Genomic DNA, 13,304 nt, shown 5'->3' with positions numbered 1-13,304 from the left:
GCTCCACACAAAGGAGAAAATTCCCTTGTAGTATTCAAGTTTCCAGCACTGTTTCAGTGTTATCTCCTTGCTAGAGCTGTCACTTGAGGCAAGTTTTCTTTTGCTGTGAGACCAACCTTTGCACACTATGTTCTGTGTTCTCATAGCACCTTATGGTGCTATTCAGAAAAGCAGAACCTCAGAGAGCAGAAGAATTTAGTCCTATTTTAAGGTCACAGCTAATACAAAGTCCACCAAAGTCCCTAAAACTCCAGTCCGTTACATCAGAAAGAGCAGTTTCCATGCCATTCGCTCTTAGATTCACACCGAAGAGCAGAAGAGATTTTAATGTCCTTACAAAAGTAGAAGGGTAACTTCCCGTCTCTAGAATTATCTACACACACATACACAAGCTTCTCCAGAGGTTTTTCACCACAGCTAACTGACAGGAATTCTCTGGGATACTTATCTACACAGAGAACAAGACAGTATTAGTAAGGATTACATCTACCCTGTTAGAGCAACAGGTACACGACAGAATAAATTCATGCAGCAGGTGGCAGCATTACAATCCAATCAATACATTGCCAGTTCAGAAGCACAAATGAAAACTCAGTTTGCTCCAGTATCAGATTAGAAACAAACACTGACAGACAGAAGCATGTCCAGAACAAAAAACCAGCTCTGACACTGTGATGATGCTTTAACAATTCCTTCTGTACAGTTTTCTACATGGTGCCCTACATGAAGTATTCTACTAGCCCACAAAGCCATTATCAAAGTTTTCCTGCAGTGCAATTTGTCTAGTCGCAAGCCAACCACAAATGAAACTCATCTAAGCTTTCACAAGATGCACACAGACACTAAGGGACTAATCTTGGCTGGCTTCCCTGTTTTCCCCTCTCTAACTTTTAAGGTCAAGGTATGTTTTTTAAATGCAAGTGTCATCACAGGTTGCCATGCTGGTTCTACAGAATAGCAAATAGCCATGCTTCATATTAATTTTTATACTGCAGATTTATCCATACAAATACCTTTCCAGTCGCAGCTATCATGCTGTGCTGAGTTCCTGCTGGGATTAATCCTCTGAAAGGCTGGGTTACTTGTGCTGGTCTGCTTAGATTTTGAGCCTGTGCTTGAGGTGGTGTGTGCTGTAGTGGTGGTTGTAAAGACTGGGGTAGGGCAATAAGTGGCTGTGCTGTGGATCCAAAGTTAGGCAAAGAAAGTTGTGATCCTGGTAAAGGTACTGTTACCTGGGGGAAAAAAGAAGTATAGAATCACTGTGACATATACACATCATTTAACTTCCTTTACCAGTTCTGTGATTTCAGTTACATACAGGGCAAATGGCTTAATCTCTTATGGAATCAGAGTAGTTTGGGCTGGAAGGGATCTTAAAGATCAGTGGATAAGCATGTGAGAATACCACAGTGACCTGATGGGCAGGAATAATTGCATTTAGTAGTTCGACCACCAGTCTCAAACCTGAAAAGAATATATTGTGTGACTACAAGACTATGCATGATATGATATCTCCAGATGTGAAAGACTCAGCGAGGCTCTGCTCCGAATGATAAAAAAAATTTCAAGTATAGACAGTCATAGTTGAACACAGTAAAACATGAACATTTCCAGAAGGTCCTTAAAACTATGCTCCATTTTTCAAGATGAGACCCAATTTTTCAATATGCTTTTCTAGACATCTGTTTTGGTAACTTCTTGTGTATTAAGGAGCCTACTATAGTTTTCCCCCCCCCCCCCCCTCCCACTCCAAAGCCACTTAAAAATCAAAATTTGAACAAGAAGATAAAAGCCAATAGACAGCATGCTGTAAATATGACTATACCTGCACAAAGCAAATTAACAGATCTTTCACAAAAGAATTCCACACATTTTACAAATCTGATGCACGTTACTGACCTGGTTGTCTTATTTTGCTTGTTTGATCATTTATCTGCCCACTTCTAAGTTATTTTCTATATTTGATTTCTGACATGTGGCAGATCTGACTTTTCAACTCAGTGAAACTTGGGTGTTAACAACTGGGCTGCACGAAGCCCTCTGCAGTTTACTCTGCTCTTTCCATCAATGTTTGAACCCAAGAAGGCAGCACATGCCTCAGCCAGTTAGCAACAGCATTGTGCAAACTACATCTTTGCTTGTCACTGGAAGGTGACTATAGGCAAACTATCACGAGGAACTTGCAGGTCATTCAGCTTCTCAAAAACTCAATTTTGCAGTGCTGCTGCAGTAACTCCCCACAGCTATCAGTTTTTAATTCTTGCGGTTCAGAAGAATTAATGATTCTCTGAAACCTCCTTTCCCATAACCTACCCAAACCATCACCAACAACATGCTTTTAAGAAGAATACAATTTAGGAAATTTACCATGCCATAGTTTACCTGCTGGAGAGCACTGGGAGACTGGGCAGTGTTGTAGAAATTGCTCTGGCCAGGCTGTTGAACTTGCCCAGAATACAGATTTGAAGCCTGGGTGAGTGTAGCTCTGGCCTAGGAAGAGTGAAAAACAACATTAAGAATACTTAATTCCAATAAACTTAATAATACTTAATATAATGATTAAGAAAATACTTAACTCTTAAAACTGAGGCATCGTGACACAGTAGTACAGTAGAAAGAACAGGACAGAATTATGAAAACCTGAATGTTTCAGATTGTAATAAAGCCCTTATTTGCAAATGGTGGAATAGTCCTTTGCCACCTACAATAAACGAAACCAGACCAAGAGCTCCAATAGTAACACAAGTGCAAGGATTCCTATATTCTGGAGAACAATCCTCAATTAAGAGATAATGTACATTTATGAAATTAAAAGAACATTATCTTCCAAGCGTCTGAAGTTTTCTGCCACCTACAACCATCACGTAACTATTACAGAAGTAGGCAATACTTTATTATTGCTTTTTTTTTTTTAATCAAATGCTGCAAAAGTTTTTCATTTTTGATATTTCCTACCTGTAGAATGTGTGTATCAAGAAGCTGAGAGCCTCCCAGTCCTGAAGCTTGACTAAGCTGATGTTCATATAGGATTGGAATAGGTTGTGTATTAGAAGTCTGCTGAAATGCCAGGCTTGACTGCGCCTTTGCAAGTTCCTGGTGTTGTACTGTTGGGAAGTTGTGTAAGGCTGTACCAGACAGAACTACTGGTGATGGCTGAGACAAACCACTTTGCATAAAAGCTTGCTGGGACCTGCAATAGATTGGAGCATTATGTATAAAAACTATGAGTTCAACAACGATCCACCAGAAATTTAAAGTCACGAGTTATATTGTTTAAGCGCAATTAGAAAACTTGACTGGCCAAATTTTTACTAGAGAAAGATTTGTTTTTATTCTGCAGGCAGCAAAATAAGAGATACTAAAGACCGCATGAAAATAATCAGGCTTTTTTTTATTTATACCCATATACACACCAAGCTGAAGTATTTTTTCATAATTTGACCAAACTGTAATATACACTAACTACTGGTTATTAGTTCATGCACTGTAAGGTAGGTCAGTGTGAAAGTACCACGTTAGCAGCCCCACTCAGTCATAAAGCAAATTGCTTTTGTACTCTCGACTTCATAGGTCTCCAAAATCTGACCTGTAATACTTACAAGTTAAGTTACTGGATGTTGACAATTGTATTTTCCAAATGAATGCTCTGGCTTCAAAATTGGAACACAAATAGACACCAAAGCCTTTAATTTTAACCAAATTGCTTTGTCGTCACCATAGGAAAGTTGCAGTTTAAAAAACAAAGGCCAAAAGCAAGGAACAGCAAAGCACTGCAACAGAGAGGTGGTTTTAGTCCACCAGGAAGTATTTCTTCAAACTCCTCCCTTAAGTCAGCTGAATAGCCACCTTCACATTGGAGAATCAAATAAGAGCTTTGAAAGTTGCTTAAACTTATCTCAAAGGACAGTGCTTTCCATGTAAAAATGCCTTTCACCAAGAACTTGGTTGATATGTACTAGCATAGCACTAGCCCTATTAACCTGGTATGTGCTTGCTTGCCTTACAGAACATCCAGGTTAGTTCCAGTCTGTATCTTAAGTTACACACCATTCTTATAGTTGTACAATTTTAATTGTAAGCACTGGAAAAAAAAAAAAAAAAAAAACTTTCCTAAATTGAATGCAAATACTGTTGTCAAAGTAGAGGCATTTTCATGTGTTTTAAATATGCATCTACCTACATAGTTATTTATCTATTTTAAACCAGTAACCCCTGTAGCTCATCTTTCTCTACGTCTTTAAAGATGTGGGGAAGGTATTAGTTCCCTCAGATAGCACACCCCAAAACTCCATCAATACTGGGTGTGTGAATGACTAGAACAGGCAGAAGCATTTATTTAATCTGGACTGCATGCCAGACTGATTGTGTTTCTGCAGCTAGCCAATTGCTTGCAACCATTTTTGTCAGCTTTGGAAGGACAAACAATATTTGGTCTGATTCACCCAGTACAAAAAGCACTTGGTACACAGGATAGAGAGAGATTAAAGGTTAAAGGGATTCAAGATACACATGTGAGATTCCTCTATGTCTACTTAGTTTGGCTTCGACTTTCTACATCACAAGCAACAGCCTTTTCTACACACAGGCAAAAATCTCTCATTACTTTCACAAAAAAAACTTTCTCCAAGTGAAACTAACCAAGCTTGTCAGAGTACCACCGTGAATAAGTTTTGATGGGAACAACATGGAAGCTTTGGAACAGTTTACAGTGAAAAATTGTATGCAGATTTATATGCAGACAAATCCAATGCCATCTGAGACACACTGATCTTCTGATTGACTTCTGTAGCAAACAGAAAACATTTATTCTAAAATGTGATCTGCTATCCCCAATGCATCTGGGGTTACCTATGGAGTTCAAATTAAGATTTCAAAGTTTGTTTCTAGATTCCAATGCTGGTTTCATCAGCAAATGAACAAAATGCTGAGTTAGAGGCTCAGACTTCTCTCCCCTCCCACCACCACTTTTTTTTTTTAAATTATTTAAGATTGATTATGTTTTCAGCTTTTTAGCCTGATTCCCTCAAGGTACAAATATCACTGATAACTTCTGAATCCAAAATTTCACAGCTCCACTTGTACATGCCAACCAGCTAATCTGCGTATGGAGTTCTCATGTGGATCAACAGATTAAAGATTTTGGGAGGGAAAGACGGAAAGATAAAGTAGCCACTGAACACAGAATATACCTGCAAGGATGCGGGTTCTATGAATTCCACCACCCAAAAAGCAAATAAATTCACACATGCTACTTACCTGTAAGGTTGTAAAGAAGAGTTGAACAACTCTTGGGCTTGTGACACAGCTGGTGCTGCTCCTAAACTCAGCTGAGCTTGGTGCTGCCCTTGCAGAGGTGCATAGATGGGGATGGGGATCTGCTGTACTGAAGCAGGCTGCATAAAGAAGAAGCCATTAAATTGAATAAACCTGCATTAACATGATCATACAGGCACCTTGTGAATATGCACATTTGCATTAAGTACACCGTGAGAGCTTTTTATGACAATTGTTTTTTTGAACGGAGAGGAGCAGGAGAGATTGAATACCATCCACAGGCAGCAGTATGAAGAAGTAAAAGTAGGTGTGATTTTGTTTCTTGTAGAATCTTCCCACTCTTGCCTGCCCCTATGTGCCCATCAGCAGAGCTGGGATGGAGGAGAAAGTAAGAAAAAAATCCCCAAATACCTGAGAAAGTCCTGGTTGAAAGCCTTGCTGTTGGGCCAAAGAAGGCGGTGCCAGACGTGCATGTTGGGTGTTGAACAGGTGACTTGTATCCATATAAAAAGCTGGAATTTGGGCTGCAGTACCTCAAGAGGAGAAATACGATTAGTATCAACTTCCAAGCATTCCCTTGCTAGACAAATTTTCACCAAGAGTTAGAGATGCAGCTACTGTCTGTACTTCCCAGTACAACTACCAGAGTTTGAATGCAGCAGCTGGGTGCATAATAAGTGTGCTATTTTTTCCTTGGTATCCATTCACCCCTATTAGAATCTATCAGTTTTGGATACCCGTATTATTCTTTGGGGACAAAACAGATTCCGGCAGAAAGAGGCATTTTAATGAAGGCAGGGAAAGAACATGCTTCACGTAATTTAGGTTAACTATATGTAGAATTTTCTTTGAAGAAAAAAATGCCATTACCATAAACTACTGTGGCACCTTATTAAAATCACCAACTAAGCCATTCTTTGTCTTAAATAGTGATTCAAAATTCTGGAACAGAAAAGTGGTATATCAAAGAGCAAGAAACTCACTTTCCTCACTAAGCTAACAACATAGCATTGTTGATATGACTTGCATATGTAGCTTAAAATAATTAGTGAATATCTGCTTATAAAAGCTTCTCCATCGTTCTGCCTTTACTACAGATAAATTCAGAATGAAATTCAATTCTCAAGCTTCAGAATGCCAAAAAAGCAGACACGTGGTTTCTCAGTCAAACACCATTACCTGCTGCAGACTGAGACACATAGACCTGGGGACTCTGCTGTTGCTGGGCAATGAGGGATGGCATGCAGCTCAGCTGGGAAAAGTGACTTGCAGAAGCTAGGCTGCTTGTCTGCAACTGCTGTGGTTTCACTTTACATATATTGGGAGGGTCCGAGGTGCTTGCAGTCTTTGTACTCAGTGAAGAGGTCGTGTATGTTCCAGCTCCTAGAAGGAGAGAAGCAAGTGGTGTATCATCAACCAGTTGAAGACACTCCAAAGCCTCCTCTCTTTCAGTGCTCAGAGTTTGGTATAGCTATGCAAGCACAGCCACTATCGGTAATGAAAACCACAATCTACTGCAGCTATTTCCATCACTGTAAGGCAGATGGAGAGTAGAAAGAACAATTCTATTAGGTTCACTACAGGAAGAGCTACAATAATAGTACTTCTCCCTTCTCAAGCGCAGGAGAACGTAAAAATATCAAAGTAGTTATCTCAGTTAATAATACTACAATGTACTGTGATTGTGCCTCAAGACCCAAAAGCCTGGCTCCAAAAAAAGCTCTTTTTAATCCACTGAGGTTTTGACATATATTCTAACGCTCCTAGGTGTGAAGACTTAATCGGAAGTAGCATCTTTTGGTTCTGACAAACAAGGATGGGAACAAGCACTGTTCATGAAGAACAGTTGGGCATTTGCTCTCCCTAATGCAAGGGAGGCTCGGTATCAGCTGTTGAAGCCTTGGCTCTAAAAGTAAACTGCAAATGAAATTAATGCTGCAACTATCTGGATGAAGAGTTTGCTGGAAGGTAAACCTGCTTGCTGGAACTGAGTGGCTGCCAGAACTGACATCTGTTCCAAAAAAATCCCACTTGCCTCCCTTCACTCAGATAAACAAAATGAAACTAACATGTCAGCCAACAGAAGCTTACATCCTCTTTCAAGTCCTTATATGTAGCATAAGCAGAAAGATGTCTTTTCAGTATTCTTTTTAGCTGACTGAAGTGCAATAGGGGAAGGATCTCTTTGTTAATTAGAGGTATCTGGGAAACTACTGTTCAGATATGACATTTCACACCTGCACAAAATTTGTCAGCTCTGTACTAAACATATCTCTATAGGGAACCTAAGTTTTTGGAACACAAAACAAAGGGCAATATAGCAGTACATTGCAATCTTAACACCCAGTACCTGATAGTGAAGTTGTTGGTGTAACAGAAGCCACAGGAATAGGAGGCATTGATGCACTAGAGAAAGAGCTGTAAGTACCACTGCTTGGCACTGCGTTGCTGCTGCTGCTGTTGCTGCTGCTGCCACCAGCTATGGGAGATGCTGCTGAGGTCACTGGTGAACTCTTCTCCCCCATGTTTGGGGAATTCTCCCATGCTTTGCGCGCAGACTCCATCTATTTAAAAAGAAAACAAATCTCCTTATCTATTAGGAAATTCAGCCAGTCCAACAGCCTTCCTCTTTTAACAGTTATTTTTAGTTCAAAAGGCAACTCAGGCTTCATGCGAGCCTCTTAAAAAAAAATCGCCGTAATCGTGCAACTCTGTTCATGCAAAAAGCATACGGCCTGAAGTTGGAGCTTCTTTTCTGTTCCAACTGCACACGTGCACAGTTCATCTTAATGCTGAGTACTCAAAAGACAGTTCACTCACACTAATCTGGCTTACTTTTATTTGACACGGAGAGCAAATGACACAGGAAGCAAAAGAAGGGTACAAAAGAATCCAAGTATTTCCAGGAAGACTTTTTCTTTTAAGTTAATTGGACCTTTTAAACAAAGAAGCTCCTTGCTCTCTTGCTAAGTCATATATTTTGAGTGACCACCAAATCTAATATACATTTTAGAAAACCCAAGAGCACCCAAGTGCACATTTCCAAATCAGCTGCTGTTCAAAATGCTATCAAACCTGACACAGCCTGTGCATACTGCTCTATGTTAAAGCTAAAGATGCTTCACATTCCTCCTCCTTCAGTGCGTTTCACTACTGCACAGCAAGTTGAAACTGCAAACTACAATTTTTAGACACAATCCTCTTCCACCAAAAGTGAGAAGAACTACTGTTCCACTGCAGTCAACAACAATCTCATCATTGCTAGAACAGGTTCATAAGGCTGTATCTTTGAATTCAGACACTTCTAAGGGACTACTGAAAACATTTGTGTTCAGACTGCATCCAGAAATTCAAACGCTCAAACTCCACAGACTTCTCTCTACAACTGAGGACAGCCAGAGGTTGAAGTGGAAAGACTGTGTGCACAGTTGGATGCCAGAGGCTAAAATCCCTGATCTATAGGACTCTAAGCTTCTCAAGGCCAGATGCTGCATTTAAAGGTTTTTGTAAAGGTTCAAATACAGCCCCAGCAGCCTCGCTGCCTGGATCAGTAGAGTGCCCTAACTGGGATTTGCAGCCTCTGAAAGTCACACTTTCAACCACCCTGAATAAAACGCATTAGGCAGAGCCTGGACAGGCCAAAGGGAACTTGGATTATTTGGCTAGATGCTTCAAAAGTGATAAAAAAAGCAAAGCAGTACACAAAAAAAAGTGGCTAACACAACTGATACACAACCATAAAGTAGCTACAGCTCTGTATTCTTCAAGAGTAAAAGGGGAGAGAAAGAAACTTCATTGCACCTCAAACAATTTGAAGATAGGTGACTTATCTATTTTCCTTCCTGAGACTGTCACTAAACTTATGTTTAGTTCCCCCATTATAACACTGTCCTCCAAACTGGTTCCCATTCTTGCAGATAGGACAAAAATAAAAATTTATTATAAATCTGCTGGAAAGGATTTTGCATAAGGTGGAACACCACTGCACTGGTACTATGAGAAAATGAGGAAAGTGCTTGTAGATATCTGAATGGAGAATGCATCTACTACATTCATCATGTTTCATGATGCCCTGAAGAAACTAGTGACAACAAGAGCAGGAGTCTACACACCGAATTCTGTCTTCCAAACCTAGACACTACCAAGATTTCTCAAGTCATTCCATATCTCTACCAATTTGCTACAAATGGCATTTAACAGAGATCTGAGCCTTGCTTTTAAAGAGCTCCTCAACAACCTCTGGATGGAAGAGACACTGACATGCATGTATCCACGCAGCACCATCTAGAGACCAGACATGAAGAAGGAAGTAGCTCTAAACTGAGAGAGACTTGGGAAGGTGTTGCAATTTTGCTTACTGCTCAGCCATGGGAAGGGGAGAGCACAGGCTGAAGACCCTGGCTGCTCGAGGCGGCTTCTTCACGGTTCACCCACTGGGGCCTCAACACTGAATTAAAAATCCAGTACTTACTACCTACAAACTTAACTGGAGACAAATACGTACACGCACATGCTTCTCTATGCCAAAGTTTAGGTGACAGACAAAAGAAATTCAAAGGATGCCATATTCCAGACTCAGGTGACTACACAGGAATTTTATGTTGAACTCTGGAACGTGGAAGCAGGCCAAGCAGTTCAGTTTGAGATGACTTTGGCTTTCTTCTGCTCATCTCCTGAACTAGAAATAGCCACGTCAGATAAGTCCTTTGAGGACTATTGCCTCAGTAAAGGTGTAAAGTTGTGCAAAGTACAGTTGGTGTAAGGAAAAATTTCTCAATCTCTCTCAGACTAGCACCTTTTGCACCTACTCTTGCAGAATGATAAAAAGTACTGGGAGCAGGTGTGGCTGGAGAAAGGAGGCAGAGCCTGGAGACTTTGCTCTAAGGCAGGGAAGGAAATACTTTGTTTTCTGTTGCTCTTAATGAGCTTTTTTAAAAGCAAGGATGATACGAAATAAGGTAAGAAAGAGCAGCTTTGCCCTGAGTCAGAAAGCCTTTTGTGGAAGTGATAGCCTCAGTGCACACCTCAAATCAAGCTTGCTGCCTTCAGCATTTGGAAGAAGGATACAGCGTTCCAGCAACTGAAACAGAGAACACAGAAACAAAGCTGTTTCCAAACATCCTTCCATTCAGATTTTAATCACTGTACTTCAAGGCAGCGTTAAAACATGGATCTTCAATGTATTCTGTTACTACACATCCAAGATTTATCATCCACTGAGAAATGAATCAAATCACTGACACCAGAACTACAGAACAAGAAACTGCAGGATGAAATAAACAAACGCTGTAGTCTGCTCTGCGGCTGAGCAGTGTCATGTTCCTTGTGGTTTCATGCTGTGGTAACAATCCTACCTTATTACATGTGGATTGGATGGCCAGTTGCTAAACAGTTAGAGACTGCTACTTCAGAAAAATGCTTTCAGGCGCCAGAAAGTCAGATTATGGTAATTTGTTACACAAGAATGCAACTGAAAATCAGAGTTTTGTTAATTTACTTGTCCCTCCTCAAGCCCTCTCCCCATTTTGCTGGCCCAAGTGTCTATGATGTTATATTTTTTTCTCCCCAGGAAAAAAGTGTTAACAAAAGAAAAGCAAAGACAACAAGAGATCATTAATAACTATCATCCATAGAGAGTATGAGCAAGCAGCTGTCAAACCATGCCAGCAAGACTGAAGTCTCACCAGGACTGACAAATAACTTTCTCCAGTGTTAGTTGTGCATCCAATCCCTAGCTTCAAGTGTTCGGTTTTTTTTTTAAAAGTAAATTACAGAAACTAATTTCAAACATCACTCTCAATACTAGAAGCAGGAACACCGTTTCTACTAGTTCAATCACCTGCAGTCACAATAGCAAAGCAGATCTCACACACCAAAAAGACCAAACAACTTCTAAAGGTACAGTAGCAAAATAGAGACCAATACTATGTTAGTGAGTTATACAATACACACAATCCAAAGTCCATCAAAATGGCAAAATGCCACTCAAAATATTCTATGCACTTGCTCTACACTGAAGAGCAGAAAACAGCAGAATATTTATTACACAAAGCATGTTCTGACTAGCGAATAGAGCTGCCTTTCAGAGTCACCAGCACTCCACCCTACTTTGCATTTTTTGGAGCTTCAGCCATCCAACTCAAAACACAGTATCACTGCACCAAAATCTTACTGCTAAGAAAATCAAGCTTGGCTTACCAAGCAACTCCTTGCAGCCTTTAATATCCAGCTAAGCAACTTGCCACATACAAAAAAAAAAAAAAAAAAAAAACACCATAAAAAAAATCAGTCAGATTCTGATGGTTTGTCATGAACACAATGGTACAATGCTAAAATGCTAGGATCCTTTTTCAGGGCAGTGGGAGCCAAGACTGGTTGATGCCAAGTGTTAATGCAAAATGGGGTTAGAGATTTAGAATTTAAATGCATCCTTTAATAGTCTGGTGTTTCAGCCATCCGTTTATATGCAGAAGCAAGTCAGCAGAGGAAACAAAGGAAGGCTCTAAAAAAAGGTTTACCAGCAAGTTCTCCATTAACTTTCCCCTGCATGCAAGAAAACAACCCTTAGAGGGATGTGGTACATACCTTGAGGGTGAGGTCGACGGTAGCGGGAGAAACTGGAGTTAGGCTGGAGCTCTGTTGTAGAGTCTCCCTCCTAGGGAGGGGAAGGGTGTGGGGCAGGGGCACCTGAAAGGCAGGCAACACACATCACATTCTAACTACGTCTATTATGAAAGCCCCAGAAAAAGCAAAGCTCAAGCTTTATTCAGTGAGCTACAACTTTGTCAAGGCTTGAGCATTTGGCAGGGAGATTTTGATAAAATAAGGTGAAAATATGGTAGGTGGGAAAAGGTCATTCAGCAGGTGCTGAGATGCTTCTCAACTCTCTTTAATAAAAAGAGGCTGAAGACTGGGGTTCTGAAGGGTCCGTGTCTTCTGCATAAACAAATACCAATTTTCTGCTGTGGGATAGATATACTTTGAAGTACCATTTTACTTTACTGATATGCAAAAAATTCTTCCCAAGCCAAGTTTGGCTCATTCTGTACCAATACAGTACATGGGGTATAGTGACCTCTTGAGTTCTGAGATGCAGTTTCTGCAAAGAGGAAGCTATAAACCTTCAGAGTCACAGGACCATGAAACAAACCAAAACAGATTTGCCATCCAGTAGCCGAATACAGATATCTTCTCTTTCAAAAGATTAAAGATGTCAAACCTAGGGAAATAAAGTTGACAAAAGGCTATTTCTATCTTTATTGCAGAAAATGCTGATGATTTCCTTGATATTCTAAATAGAATGTACCAAAAATAATGCAGTGGCCAGTCTACTCCTTTCTGACTTGCTCTTTCTCTATCTTTCTCCTCTCACAGAGCACAGCTAACAGAATTCCAACCACTAAAGAAATAGGGCTAATCCAAAAGATACAGATACTGAAGCTTTGAAGCAGGTGATACCACAGATCTTTTGTGGCCAGGATCCTGTGCTGCAAGTCCAACTCCAACATGCCACACTGGAGCACACACTACCACCATTTACACAAAAGTAGCCAGTTTTCTACACTAACCACCAAAGGCACAAACCACAACAACACCAGAAAATCCAACAGAAGAGTAAGCTTAGCCAATATTGCTTCAAAACTGCATTAAAGGATGCTGCAGTAAGCTGAAAAGCATTTCACGAGACATCAGCAAAAACCTGAGACACTACTGCATGAATTCTTCCCTCCCCCAACCAGCAAGTGACTGAACACTGAGCTAATTATACTTCTGCTACTCAAACAAAAATAACAAGATCCATGTTTCCAACCCGGTATCCCAGCAAACTCGAGACAAACTTGACTCCACAACATAATCCAGTTGGTCTTCTCAATCAGAACACCACACACACAATCAGAATCACTGGCTTTGTGAGGACTGCAGACATTACATCTCTACTGAATACATGAAATCCTGCTGCACGCTTTCAAAAGCCATTAAGCTGCTCTCTTTGCATATGGTCACCGATTTCAGGCTACAGTTCAAAACCG

At 40.4% G+C, this 13,304-nt stretch overlaps 1 protein-coding gene across 14 annotated transcripts in view; it reads right to left on the bottom strand.

Moving 5' to 3' along the window:
• PRRC2C (proline rich coiled-coil 2C) overlaps positions 1-13,304 on the bottom strand; it is a 69,179-nt gene that overhangs the window by 7,764 nt on the left and 48,111 nt on the right. For 6 of the 14 annotated variants that reach the window (XM_042818986.1, XM_042818998.1, XM_042818993.1 and 3 more), the window contains 8 exons: positions 11,860-11,961; positions 7,625-7,838; positions 6,454-6,657; positions 5,686-5,807; positions 5,257-5,393; positions 2,956-3,190; positions 2,368-2,490; positions 1,014-1,232 (listed from right to left, as the gene is read on the bottom strand). In XM_042818986.1, coding sequence (XP_042674920.1) covers positions 1,014-1,232; positions 2,368-2,490; positions 2,956-3,190; positions 5,257-5,393; positions 5,686-5,807; positions 6,454-6,657; positions 7,625-7,838; positions 11,860-11,961 — 1,356 coding nt within the window. The remainder of the gene's footprint in view (positions 1-1,013; positions 1,233-2,367; positions 2,491-2,955; positions 3,191-5,256; positions 5,394-5,685; positions 5,808-6,453; positions 6,658-7,624; positions 7,839-11,859; positions 11,962-13,304) is intronic. The other 8 variants (XM_042818992.1, XM_042818999.1, XM_042818996.1 and 5 more) reach the window with 4 other exon arrangements.

This window comes from Centrocercus urophasianus, unplaced genomic scaffold (assembly GCF_019232065.1).
Source record: "Centrocercus urophasianus isolate 14NV4802_14NV808 unplaced genomic scaffold, USGS_Curo_1.0 seq_18, whole genome shotgun sequence".
Classification (NCBI taxonomy): Eukaryota; Metazoa; Chordata; class Aves; order Galliformes; family Phasianidae; genus Centrocercus; species Centrocercus urophasianus.
Note: the sequence above shows the minus strand (reverse complement) of the source record. Positions and strands in the feature narration are given on the sequence as shown.